Here is a 13811-nt window from a genome sequence, read left to right as displayed (position 1 = left end):
CTTCTCTGCAACAGGAGCTTCTATTCACACATACCTTGTGTATTTCAAAACATATTCCAAAGGCCAAAACAGCAGATTTGTAATAAAAATATCTCAGTCTAATCTCATGTCTATGAATCCATTGGTCATTTTAGCCAGCTAGAATAGAAATGAAATACTAAAACATGTTATTGATTAGGATAATTGTTTAAATGTCAAAAAGGTTTCCACCACCCTCTTACTAGCCAGAATTCCTGCTTTGTCCTGACTTGTTCTTGTTCCCATCATCATGAAAATGCTGCAAACTGTTGTCCTCAAATTATAGAATAGTATCTACAGCGTTGCCTGCACCTGAATGTAAGAGATCTAGCTCCACCCTTCAGTAATTGTCCAGTTGCCCACTGTCCTGATCAGGGTTCAAAAAGAGGAGTTTAGTACTGCAGGATGGGTCTCTAAAGCTGGCTGTAGGCATGCAGTTCAAACTGGAATAGGCCTGTCACTCATCTTGTCATCTTAAAAAACAAGACAAAACCCCAAGCAAACCAAAAAAGCACTCTTCTCCATATGGCAGGGGACGGTCTTCTCTGAGTAAGCCATCAGCTATGGATGGAATTTGTATGATTTAACAGGAAGCAATATTTGGAAACTACTTGGCACAGATGTCTTAATCCTAATCTCTAGTTCCTGAGTGAAACTGCTAGTTCTGGACTCCAGTCTTTATTCCACAATATGGGTACCAAAACCATCCATTGAGTATTACAGGATTTATTCTTTAAATGTGAATATTTTCCATTAACGATGTTGGTCCTGGTTCTGTCGAGGTGATACAGAATTTATCACTTCAAATTCTAAACACTTTTGCTACATCATTTATAATCTACATGATTTCTCAAGTACGCAGATGAATTTATAGAAATTACGTTTAAAATTTATTATAGTCTTCCATTAAGAAATTACAGAAAGATAAGTAGCTGCATTGCAGAGTATTACAAAAATCTCTCTAGACTCCATAGATCTCATAATACAGCATTAAACATGATACAAGTGTCAGGCTGAAAGGTTGTGCCACAGAAGGAAATGCAAAGGACCTGGATGGCTGAGGCTGAGGCTTACGTAGGTCTAGGCGACAGGAATGTGTTGCTTCTTGCAGAATTTCACTTTCACCTACATCCATTTCTCCAAAAGTGTTCCGCACCTACAAAAATTCAAAAGTTTGTCTCTGAAAGCCAGACTGACACAACAGCAAAAAGCTTTATGCAGCTAACAAATTCCGTGCTATTTACCCAACTCCAGCTGTATTGCAAAACCACATCTGTGTGAGGAAATCCATATCATTATTCTGCTGTTTGCATTCCTATGAAGCATTTCCCAGAATTCAGCACATTACAGGCAAGAGTCACAGGTCTGGCTGCTCTTTGTCTTGGCTCTCTCCACATGTGGAGCAAACAAACTCATGATCTTTCTTCCCTGAAAGGACCTCTCAAGAGCTTCTCACTCTCAAGACAGAGCTTCAACATCTCTAATTTAGAAGGGAAAAAAACATTACTAAATCCCACAGATTGGTTAGGAGTGGTCAATTTGAGCCTCTTCATAATGTCACAACGAGGTCAGCATTATCGAGATACTTTGACAGGTTAACTGGAATAGTACAAATTTCCCTAATTTCAGTTCATCCAACATGCCCGAAAAAGACAAGTGGGAGAAAGGTCACTGTGAAATATCTGTTGTCTATAAGGTTTTGTGTGTAATATCTACCTACCTATCCCTGTCAATAAAAGCAGTAGGAGGCAAGCAGTCTGGAAGTTTCAGCAGAGGCATTTGTAAAAGTTACCACTGAGGGGGCCCTACACTTATCCAGTCTCCTTCCCTCCTCTCCTCCCTCATCCTTCTGGATCAACTTCTACCGTTTATACTTAAAGCTCATTAGGATCTAGTTGTTATGTTTATGGCTTGTCAGTGACATGGCCATGTCAGAAGCCTTTTGAACAGCAGCCCAATCCCATGACAAGAATTAAATTGATTTGCAGGAGTCAACATTCCTTGCTGCCCCAGCGAACACAGCCAGACTGTGATGCTGGTACATCCGCAGCTTCTCCAAACCATGAAGTGATTCCATTTAGAAGTCACTGATGTGTGCTTATCAGATTACTGCAGAGAGAAAAACTTCCAAAGAGCTTTGTCTGCTCTCTCTCATTTTCCTTTATGCTGCTAACACTCTCTTGCCATCTTGGTTTCTTTCCCAGCGTTTGGATTTACTGAATTAGGTGCTTACATTCCCTCTCTCATTGAACAAAAAAAACCCCTCCAAAACAAAACACATAAAACGGGGAAAAAAACAAAGAAAAACCCACCCAAAAAATAAACAACAAAACACCAACCGTTCCTCTTTCCCTCTTGGTAAGAATCAAGATTCAGATTGGATTTTAATCTTACATTTTCTACTTCCCTGAAGACACGGAGAAAGTTCTCCCTTAAGACTCCTTTCAGTTCATCTTCATTCCATCCTCTTCTAAGAAGTTCCTCTATCAAAGAAGGGTATTTAGAGACATCTTCCAATCCCTCAGGAAAGCTGTTGGCAAGAGTCACACAAGAGCATTCAACACACATCACTAACAAGTTGGAGAAAAAGGGTTTTAATTACTCTTTTGCACATATTGACTTTTGAAGTGAGCTGACTTTGGACCCAATTCTTCCTCCAAGAATTCAGCTGACAAACAGAAACAGGACTAGGACACAACAAAAGTCTTTTTCTTCACATAGGACCCAATAAACAGAACACAACTGGAATGAAGATGCACTTCTACAGAGGCAAAATGAGAGCATAGGAGGATATAAGAACAAAAGGGGAAAAAATAACCAGAAATTCGTGTATATGGTAATTTACACTTTCTATCAGGCCTTCAGAGTAAGAGGAAACAGCTGCATCACAGATGAAGTTGGGGCAATCCATATGTGTATCTGAGAACAAAAGGAAACCTACAAACACAGGATGAGCTCTGGAGTTGGAGGCAATTTTGTGAACTCTGTTGTTTACAAACTATTTACAAAAAAATACCCCAATTAGAATAATAATATTAGTTTGAAATAAGCCAATTGTTTAGGCAGTGGAAAGAAACCTATTCAGAGCCCTCTACTGAAGAAATTACAAAAAAAGCAAAGCTGATCTATGTCTTGTGCTAATTCTTGTCAGAATAAAAAGAATTTAGAAATAAAAAGCTGCAAAACTTGCATTAAACAGCTGTTTTAAATTGTATTTCCATGAGACTTTGATGTTGTTTTGAGATGACTAATAGTGTTCCATGAAGGTGTGGTGATAAGCATATCTCAAAAAATCTGTGGCAGTACTAGCAGGAATTAGGACCTTAACAATTCCACCAACAATTTAACTGATGGTCTTTAAGAAAATTCATGATAAAATATGACCTTTTGTTCCAAACTGTGTTTTTATTTTGAACATTATCATTTCAGTGCTATGATATCATGGGAGCTGACACAGTGGGTTTGTGTTTGTGCTTTATAGATGGGGCCTGACTCTGACTTTCATTCCCAAGCAGGCCTGACTCCAGGAGAAGAAGAAAAAAGAAAAAGGAGATAATGATTTAACAGAAAGATAAAAAGAAAAAAAAAAAGATTAAGAAATGCCACCCACTCTGTATTTGTTTCCTGTGCTGTAACTGCAGTAGTCCAGAGTGAGGAAAGCTTTTGTGGTAGGCTGTTCACCAGGCTCTGCTTGCCTCAAACACTTCCCAAAAGCAGGAGTGGCTTCACAGCACCCAAACTCTTGGGCTTTCCCCTTTTCCAGTGGAGGAAAGAGTTTTGTAGCACCTCTCTAGACTGAGCCATTTACCATATAAAGGTTGAGGCAGCTTTTCTGTCACTCATCTGTGGCTTTTGGAGAAAAACAACCTCTATCACTGCTTTTGTATGCAGAAACCACCACCTAGAACACATTGCTTCAGGATCCATTTCTACATTTGTAGCACTGCTTCGTGCAGAATTTCACTTCTGAAAAGGAATTATTGTGCTCCTCTCTCATAAAACTTGGGTTAGTGCTCATTACAAGATAATCTGATCCCAGTTTTTTCTTAGTCTGCCTTCTTTTTTTCCCTTAAATGACCCAAAGCCCACGTATTTTAAGGAGCAGATGTCAATGTTTGTACAATTTTACTCACCGTTCCACTCCATCATAGTCAGCACCAATTCCTATCGATTCTGAGCCTGCAATTTCCTTTATATGGTCAAAATGATCTGAAAGAAAATATCAAGGAAACAACATCTAAGCACTTAGCAAAGAAAGAAATATTATAGTTCACACATATTGGCACTGGGTAACAGCTCTCCTTAATCATGGATTCTTGATCAAATCCTTTTTAAAAAAGTCCAAAGACACCCCATCAGGCACAACCTTCCAAATAACAGCTACACTGATGAAATGATAATGAGGAAAGAGACATGATCATCACAGTGCTTTCATTCCTAACAAGCAGCCCAATTATCCCAGCAGAATTTTCATTATCCATTACACACCTATGTTTCCCACTCCTAATTACATAGGCTTAAGGTGTTTTCCAGAAAGTAACAACTACTTTGGGATTAATGGTTGTTGGCTCTGTTTGTGAGCATCATGTCCTCCAGCTACACACACATCTTGTACTTCTTGTTATTGTTTAATGAGAATTAGCTCAGAAAGTACCTAGAGCTGGGCTAAGGTGTGGATGGAATAAACAAGCAGTGTAATTTACACAGCCTTAAAAATTATGCATGCCCCAGGACATTCACAGAATTCATACAAATTTGTAGAACCCACAAAAACTACAGTTTATAAACATCAAACCTGCAAGGGTAGAAATATTAACAACTTTTCTGCCACAGGCCAGTACATCTGCATTGAAAGTCACCATGATAATTCCCTTGTTCTTTTTCTGAAAGATATGAAGAGACAGGTGATGAGTGAACACTTGTGCCCTCCAAACTTCGTGGGCATCTTATGTAGAATCTTCTACACCCATCCACCAGTGAGAACAGAAACACTAAGCCAAAATTCAGATGGCAACACAAGGCTTTGCCTCCCTGTCCTTTCCCCTGGGTTTATTTTACTTTCATGTAGGCTGAATCAGCAGAAGTGCAGTGACTACATCAAACAAACTCAACCAGAATTCCAAAGTATTTGCAAACACTTCATTTTTGTAGTTAAAGGCTAAACACAACCCAAAGAAAATGCCTCCAAAGCAATTGTAAGCTGCTGGTCAAGGATCTGCTTCTAAATCAAATCCAGGGATGAGGAGGTGGAAAGTAAACATCATGATTTGAATTCACATTTGCTGCAGCCCATGCAAACATTGCCATTAAAACAAAACACAAAACCCCCTAGAAGTAAAACCAACAAATTCCTTCCTCCAAAAACAAACCCAAGAACAGTATCACTCACCAGTTGCTGGAGGATATCATCAGGAACATTTCTTGAGTGATCACAAACAGAAAATGCTGCCGAATGGCTGAAAATTACTGGTGCTTTTGAGATGTTGAGTGCAGCTTTTACAGTGGAGTATGAGGTGTGAGATAAATCTATCAGCATACCCAGGCGATTCATCTCCTTTATCACTTCCTAAAACAGATGTACAGACAACAGTGTCAGTATTAAGTTTCCTGAAAGGAAGCTGTTTGGCTGGTATATGGAAACAGAATAATTCTGCAGCTGCCAGCTAGTCTGTATTGGTTGCTATGTACCTATTAATTCATTAGTGATTTATTCACTCAAAATTAGCCAGCATGCTCAAAACTTAGAAAACTTAGTCAATCTAAAATAAGTCATTGGAAGTGTTATTCACATCTTGCTGCTTGAACATATGAATTCATGCATCTAGTCTGTATTTAAACAATTGTAATTAAATCTAACATTTCTTTTACCCTAAGAAGCATCACAGGGAATTTGGTTTGACTAAATCCTGGTGACCTCCTATCAAGAACTTCCAGTACTTAATTTTTAATGTCAATTTGCTTTTGAGAAGATAAGGCCAGAAGTTGTTAGTTGCATGACAGATTGCCCAGATTAGCATTTGAAAGAGATCCTTACTTGGCCAAATGCAGTCAGACCAATAACACTAGGATAAAAGTTGTGTATTCCTTTAGATGATGATTCAGACCTTAAAAAGGGGAGTGAGGGAGAAGAAACATCTGATTATTCTGGAGGATACAGTATCAGCAGCTGAAACTCTTGCACTACACACAAGAAAAATTACTGTCATGTCACATAGCCAAATGTGGGCATAATGAGCTACATAACAGGTATCTCGTTTGGGCAGTGCTTTTTATGTTCATAACTACTTTCAGGTTCACTAATGTTGATTTTTGTGAAGGAATTTAAGACAAGCAGATTGCCAAGCGTCCAAATTATCATCATAACAAACACTACATAATGGATGTAGTCTACCACCATATACATAGAAAACTACTTATCCCCAAAACCTGTCACCTTGACTTGGTTCAAAGTCTTTCACAGGATAAGTTTGTGTCTCAATCCACAGTTCTCCCATCGTGCAGCTGCCACTCCTTTGCATTAGACAGTCACACAAAAATATGCACAATAGTTACCAAGGGGTGTTGCAGGTGTGTGTCAGAGTCATGTAACGAGCACCCAAGTCATAGTACATCCTCAGTGTTGCCAGGCTGCTGTCAATGGAGTGGCCACCTTCTATTCCAATCAAACATGCAATCCTTCTACTGTCAGAGATACCTGGAAAACACAAAGGGAGATACTTCCTAAGTAATTCCATGACAGATAAGAAGCCAGCAGTACCAAGCAGCAATTGTCTGTGTAAATTGCAAGCAATAATAAAGACATTTTCATAGAATTGGGGCCTACAGAGTACATGTTTACATGGCAAATTTTCTCATGACTGCAGTGGAGCAGGGCTGTGTACAGTCAATGGGTGTGGTTCAGAGGAAATGTTGAAGTTACTCTTTAAAGCAGGACAGCTTGCCTGCTTGCATCTCTCTGTACACACCTCCTGAAATCACATTTTAAAAAATTCCTTTGCAAGAAGGAGGATCACCTTGGGAAGTCATCACTAGTTCCAGCTCCTCATAGCTGTTGCACATCCTCTTGACAACATCGATTTGCTCTAAAGTCAGGCGCACAGCATCCTTGTTCTGAGCGCTGCAAAGAACATACACTGACCAAAACTGAAAGAGACATTGACAAGTGAACCAGATAACTTGTGTTCTGACTTGGAAACTTCTGTTTGCTCATAGTTCAGGAGCACAGACCAAAACAACTTCCTGTAGTTTACGAGGGAGTTGCCACTACAGTTTTTTCCCCAAAGAAAGGGTTAAGATGCAAGGCAAAAGCACCCACTCCAGACAAAAAAACACCCACTCCAAATTAAGGCCTCCTGATACTCTCAGCTACTCCACAGTACATGCAGGAAAGCAAGTATAAGCTAACTTCCTTTAATTTATATATCACAAAACAAAGGCTGCTGTTTTGACTTAGAGTACCTGAATTATAAAACCCAAACTTTTGAAATACAACTATCGTGAAAGAGTGTCTGTGGCTTTTCAGTTCTATTATTTTTTTATTTTTCAACATAAAGAACCAAAATCAGGGCTAGGAAGGAAGCAAATGTAGAAATACATTCTGAGCCCCACTACCACAGCAGTACATACCTGAGCTCCCACATAACCAGCCTGAAGTTTTGCAAGGTTTGTGTGGGTCCTGTTGAGTTCTCTTAAGTTGACTCCACTGATTTTATTTTGGTAAAGTATTCTCAGCTGCAGTACAAAGTCATTGTGGCTAGAATGGAAAACAAACAGGGCTTATGATAGAAATAAGTTATTCCCTTTCTAACCCAAGTGTCATTTCTTCCACTGTTTGGTGTCCCTTAGGCCATTAATTGCCAATAGTCCTTCCAGCAATAGATGCTTAAAAGTCTCTCTTCTTTTCTGCCTTTTCTGCTTCTCCCCCCATCCCACCAGTGAGCAGATTGGGGGTGTACAATAAGTTGAGAGTGGACACAGCTGAGACAGTTGACCCCAGCCAGCCAAAGGATATTCCAGACATATGCTCAGCATATGAAGTTTGGGAGAAGAAGGAAGGCAGGGGACATTCAGAATACTGATGTTTATCTTTCAAAAAAAATGTTATATGTGATGGTGTCCTTCTTCCTGGGGATGGCTGAATGCCTTGGTCATGGGAAGTAGTAAATTAATTCCTTGTCTTGCTTCGTTTGTGCATAGCTTTTGCTTTCCCTGTTAAGCTGTCTGTGTCTCAACTCACGAGTTTTCTCACTTTTCTGATCCTCTCCTTCATCCCACCAGAGGGACAAGTGAGCAAGGGCTGTGTGGGGCTCAGTTGCCTGCTGGGGTTAAACTGTGGCACCTAGCCAGAAAATCAAAATGGTGTTTAGGGTAACACAATCCTACATTAAGGACCCTCTGAACCAAAATTCCTTCCCAATGTATCACTGCAATGGTAGCTCAGTGCTCTGTGCTCTAAGAGCCCATGTCTCTGCTAATCTGATACTTCAGCATTTCCTCCTCTGCTAATCTGACACTTCAGCATTTCCTCCTCACTCGTCAGACTCTCAAAGAGGATTTAGTTGGACATACATACCCATCGATCAAACGTGCATCTTGCATCAGCTCTACAGCTCTTTCTCTCATGGATTTCTCACAGCTGAATGGCACAATATCAGAAAAGAACATCAGCAGCCACAATAACTTTGCCATATTTCTCTTCTTTTCCATTTTCCAGTGGAAAAAGTGCCAGAGCACAGGGATACCACAGTTGTTCACTGATGACAATGAAACAGCCAAATTTCCAGTCTGCAGAGACTGTAGGCTTAACAGTGCAGGCAGAGCTGAATGCCCCTCCTTCTGATAAGGCTACTGTGAATTCTGGAGGAGGAAAGAAAAAACCAAAGAAATAATAGTAAACAGAAGGGAAGGTAGCATTGAAAACTCTTTAACTGCCACATCCTCTCAAAGATTTTAGGGTCTCTGGCTATTTGTGCTCTTGCACATATGACCTCTCCTTAAACTCTGCTGCTGCCACCAGCTCAGTGAAGAAGGGGAACCAACTGCCCAGTCAGAGCTGGCAGGCTGAGCCTGCTGCACCCTGGACTCACAGCTCCCCAAACCAGCTTCCAAAGCAGCAGCAGAAGATAGTTTTTTTCATTATGTTAACTTGCTTGTTCTCTTTCTGTGGGAAATGTCACACTGAAATGAGCACTGAAACTGTTTTCTGAGAAAGTTGAGAAGTGAACCTAAAACACAGAGAGCATCAGATGAGATGAAAGGAACAATGATTGCTAGAATAAAAACCATCCTCAAAATCCTTCCTCTGATAGCAGTAGAGTCTTAGAAGTTTTTCTTTCATAAATATGCATCAGAAATATACATGCATTGTGAGACCCAAAAACTTTAGTGGCACAGCACTTCTACAAAACCATAAAGTTTAGAGAGCAATCAGAAGTTGTTTCTTTTCTGCTCTGTGGCAATCATAGATATTTCCCTCAAATGTCAAAGCACAAATACAGACTTACCCTTTTACCACAAATGCAGACTTTGTTACCACAGGGAAAAAAGTCTTTGTATCTCTAATCTAGAAAATGTTAAATTTGTTTGTGGCAGCTCAGCATGTGAAATGTTAAAAAGACAAGGTCAAAAAACTGCCCAGGCAGAAGAATTCTGACAAGTTAGTACCACAAAGGCAAATTAGTTTCTGTAGGCATGTTTTGGTTGCAAATTCCTCAAGCCAAAACACAGCACAGATCTGCAGCCTGAATGTCTAGAGCTCTGCCAGATCCTGACAAAAGGAGTCTAAAGGAAAACCTAAGATTTTATAGCTTATTATCTGCTCTGCCCTCACATACATATTGAAGTTCATACAACGTGCCAGTTCAAACTGCTTAATGAAAGTGGAGCAAACCTTCTTCACACAATAAAACTGTTCTGAGGCTATAAAAACTGATACACACTGTAGATTTTGGTCCAAATATTTACAATTTTTTCCATTAATTCAACAGCAGTTTTCAGGAAGATTTTTCAGCAGGAACTAGGTGTTCTTCCAGTGGTTTGACTGCTAAAATAAATTATTTTCATCTATACATTACTAAATTCCCTCTCTGTGTATGTGTACAAAAATGCAGTTCTTTGTAGCTACAAAAATTTTCTATTGGTTTGCTATATCAAATTATCTTCTCAGTTTCATGCAAAATATTCTTTATACTTTGACAGTAAGACTTATTTGCCTTTGAAACTGTTTAGGTATAAATAAAGACTCATAATTAAATCATCATTCAGAGATCAGTACTTGAAAATTGAAGGGGTATTGCAAGCACTACACAAAATTAAGAAGATGGTATATTAGCATCCCTGTTTAAACAACATTTGAAATACAAAACCCACAGAGCTTTTTCCCATGCTGACTGAGCAGAGCTGAGAAGTGGAAGCTGAAATAAGATTTATAGCTTTTCTTTTGTTTATCTAGAGGCTCCTTGGAGCAGTTACCTTCTTCAGATAATACAGCCGAGTCGAAATCCACGTTCCGCTGTGCTGGATCCAGCAGCTAAAGCTTGGCACTGGACCTGCCTGGCATCACAGCAACGACCAAGAAACCTCCTGTTTTTCTTTAGCTCGTGTCACAGGCTGCACACACAGCAGGCATTTGGAAATTGCCACTTTCTGAGATGCAAGGTCTGTGCACGAGCTTTTAACTCAGCTACACCCACGGGGGAGCCCCACAAGGCTTCTGCTGTGCCTTGCTGAAAACCCAGCATTTCCTCCCTCTCGTGGCAGCCTGGCTGTGCAGTCCACAGTGCCTCTGTTCACTAGCAGATGATGTGTTAAAATCACTGTTTGTATGGTTCAGAAATAGGTGCCTCTCACCACAGAATAATTTAGGTTGGAAGGGGTTTTTGGTGGGATGTCATCTAGTCCAGCCACCTGGGGCCAGGTAAGGTAACTCCTAAGTTAGATCAGGTTGCTCAGGACTTCACTCTGGAAGATTTGATATCTTCTATGAAAAAGAACTCACAACCTTTCCAAGCCCCTGTTCCAGTGCTTGCTTATTCACATTGACTATACCTCAGCCAATAAATATCTACTTCGTGTTACTATACCTGCTGTACTTTATTCAGGACTTATAGTGCCACTGTATTATATTTACAAAGGTCAAAATAGTCATAAGGTAGATGTGACATTTCCAAAAATAATTATGAGCCTAGTGTGACTTTTCAGTCTCTGAACCTACTGTGACTTTTCACTCCCTTTCAAACACAAAAATCTGGAAACAAGGAAATATGCGCAGAACCATGATGCTAGAGTTTCACAAGAAGTGGTTTGCTTATCATAATTTTTATTTCACTTCATTTTTTTACTGGAAACCAAAAGGGCATCATGCTTTTGTTTAGGATTCCATTGCAGAGAAATGACCAAGTCTCATGATCCAATCTCCCACAGACCTGTTGTGCAAGTCGTGTCTTAAGTGAACACACATTTGTCATCAATCCTCTAGTTCCCACTAACTGGAAAACTAAAACAGAACCCCCACATCCCTGGGAATTCTGCTGCACATTGCTAATTTGGTGAACTTCACTTATAAACATTTACTATCCACTTCTCTGGACTAGAGGACCCTAAACAATACAAATGAAGTAACAAGAGAAAAGACAAATATTTTCTCATTGTAATCTGAAGTTTGATCCAGATCAGAGCCGTTATTATGCCTACGACAAGAAACTATCTTTCATAATGAAATTAAAGCAGCAATTATCAGGTTCAGACTCCTTTTCCAATTATGGTCTAGTTCTAATTCATATTTCATTGTTAATTTTTAATTTTTCAGGTTCTCATCTCTATCTTCCAGAGTAATTACATATCACATACCTTGCAATTTACTTTTCCCGTTTTCTGAATCTTCTCTCCTTGCAAAGTCAAGTTAAATCTCTGATCTAATTTCTACCTAAAACTCTTTTTCAATGTTTGCAGAAAAGCTAAGCTCACCAACTCCTTGTTCAACAACAGTTTTTGCTGCTCCACTAAGCACCTTCTTGAGCTTTTAACAGCTCACTTCTTTGCAGACTCAGAACATAACTGATTTTTAAAGCTGCTAAATGCCAAATGCTTCCTTTAGTTTACCATGAGGTTTCTTCTATAATTTTATTCCAATAGCCCTGGATTAGTGTGAGCAGCTGTTTGTGTATTATAATTCTTACAATGTGGCATTTGTGATGTTCATCCTTCCTGCAGAGTTCATCTGGCAGGACTGGTCTCTTGATCAGTATCCCAGGAGCTATCTTTATTGTCCAGAGTGCTGTTACACAGCTGTCTCTCCCTGATAATAGCTATCCCTATGTTTATAGCATGTTATATTCACCTCACACATATTTTGGAGCAGGCTGAGGAGCTGTAAAATGACTGCAGCACTCACACTCAAATCAGCTGCTGTCAGGAGGCAGAGGGATAACATTATGTGTTGGAAGTACTTTTCCCACTAGGAAGGCTTGTTCCAGCCCAGACCCTCTTCATTAATTTCAGCACTTACACATCCAAACCACTGATAGTTTTTACTGCCAGCACAGATTTAACTGTAGATGACTACAGCTGGGAAAGTAGGACTTTGTACGTGCAGATGCCTACTGCAGTCATTTCTAACTGCAATTTTGTTTTCTATAAATCCTTCTCTTCTACCAGCTCCTGGCATCAACTACACTACATAACAGCCCTTCAGCATTTGGGGTGGATATGCTTTTGTGTGTCAATCAGCTTCAAAACCCCACTGCAATTGCTTAGGGACAGGCTACATTAACATGGTATTGTAAGTCCTGCTTATCAAGTATTCAAACTTGCTGTCCTCCTTCTGTGTGAAGATTGCAATCTCCAGGGCAGTCACTTTGGCATTTCCTGAGGGCAGGTATCAGTGTTTTAATTAGGAACTGTTACAACATGTTAGGAAGAGAAAATCCTGTGTATCAGGATTTCAGTTTGCATAAAAATAGCAATACAGGCAGAATTAGCTATTGCAAATTGAGTTCCATCTGTTTCTTCTACTCATCTCAGCCTTAGTTTCAGGACCTAAAATGAAGTGAGTTCACACTCAGAGGGGGTGGTGATGGGAAGTCCTTTGGTAATTTTAATCTGTTTAAATCAGGATGGTTGCAACATATTTCTTAGAGGAGACCTTATGAAAAATATTCATCTTGGGAGGTCAAAGAAGTTAAAAACCAAGTCAGTAAAATCTTCTTTTTGCCACGTTGCTCTGCTTTGTGGGTGCCCGAAGCTGCCCCAGTTTCATGAATAATTTGACCAACATCCTGAAGGCAGTTCAGAGGGTGCCCTACCCTCTCAGGACATGAACATACAAAACCACATCAACTGGCACCAGTTACCAAACACAAAAGAAACAGGAAGCACCAAGACAAGTTGTTCTCTTCACAGAGGATTTCATGAAGCTCACAAAGATATCAACAAAGCTCCCCAGAAGGAATCTAGAGCTGAACATTGCCTATAGGTGAAAGCAAATAGTCCAAAATGAATGCAGGTACCTTTCAGGATGAACACAAATTAGTACTATTCTGACACCCATCAATGTGTCTTGTCGGCAAGTTTTTGTAAAAATACCAAAGTTGCTGTGGATTCTCCTGGCTCAAAACTCTGACAGAATTAATTTCTGTACTTTCTTGGAAAGAAAGGCGGAGAAAGCAGCAGTGGAAAAAAAAGTAGCTGCACGAGCTTATCTAGTAACTTATATTGTGTTTATTTTTAAAATAGCATTAATATTTACAATTGATAATGCCCAAATGGCAGAGCAAACCAAGCAAGGCTTCTGTTTG

At 39.7% G+C, this 13811-nt stretch overlaps 1 protein-coding gene across 1 annotated transcript; it reads right to left on the bottom strand.

The window, feature by feature from the left end:
* Positions 1-979: 979 nt before the first annotated feature.
* On the bottom strand, positions 980-8724 carry LOC311159304 (dipeptidase 2-like; the record flags this gene model as incomplete). The annotated part of the gene is made up of 10 exons (XM_084215301.1): positions 980-1174; positions 2413-2548; positions 4152-4227; positions 4814-4901; positions 5408-5584; positions 6053-6122; positions 6571-6712; positions 7032-7161; positions 7645-7771; positions 8591-8724. The coding sequence occupies 10 exons, from the start codon at positions 8722-8724 to the stop codon at positions 980-982; spliced, it is 1275 nt and encodes a 424-aa protein (XP_084071427.1).
* Between the last annotated feature and the right edge of the window lie 5087 nt (positions 8725-13811).

The sequence above is a fragment of the Fringilla coelebs genome, assembly GCF_963513975.1.
Source record: "Fringilla coelebs genome assembly, chromosome: 14".
NCBI lineage: Eukaryota > Metazoa > Chordata > Aves > Passeriformes > Fringillidae > Fringilla > Fringilla coelebs.
The sequence above is the reverse complement of the archived record's forward strand: the minus strand, read 5'-3'. Positions and strand labels throughout refer to the sequence as shown.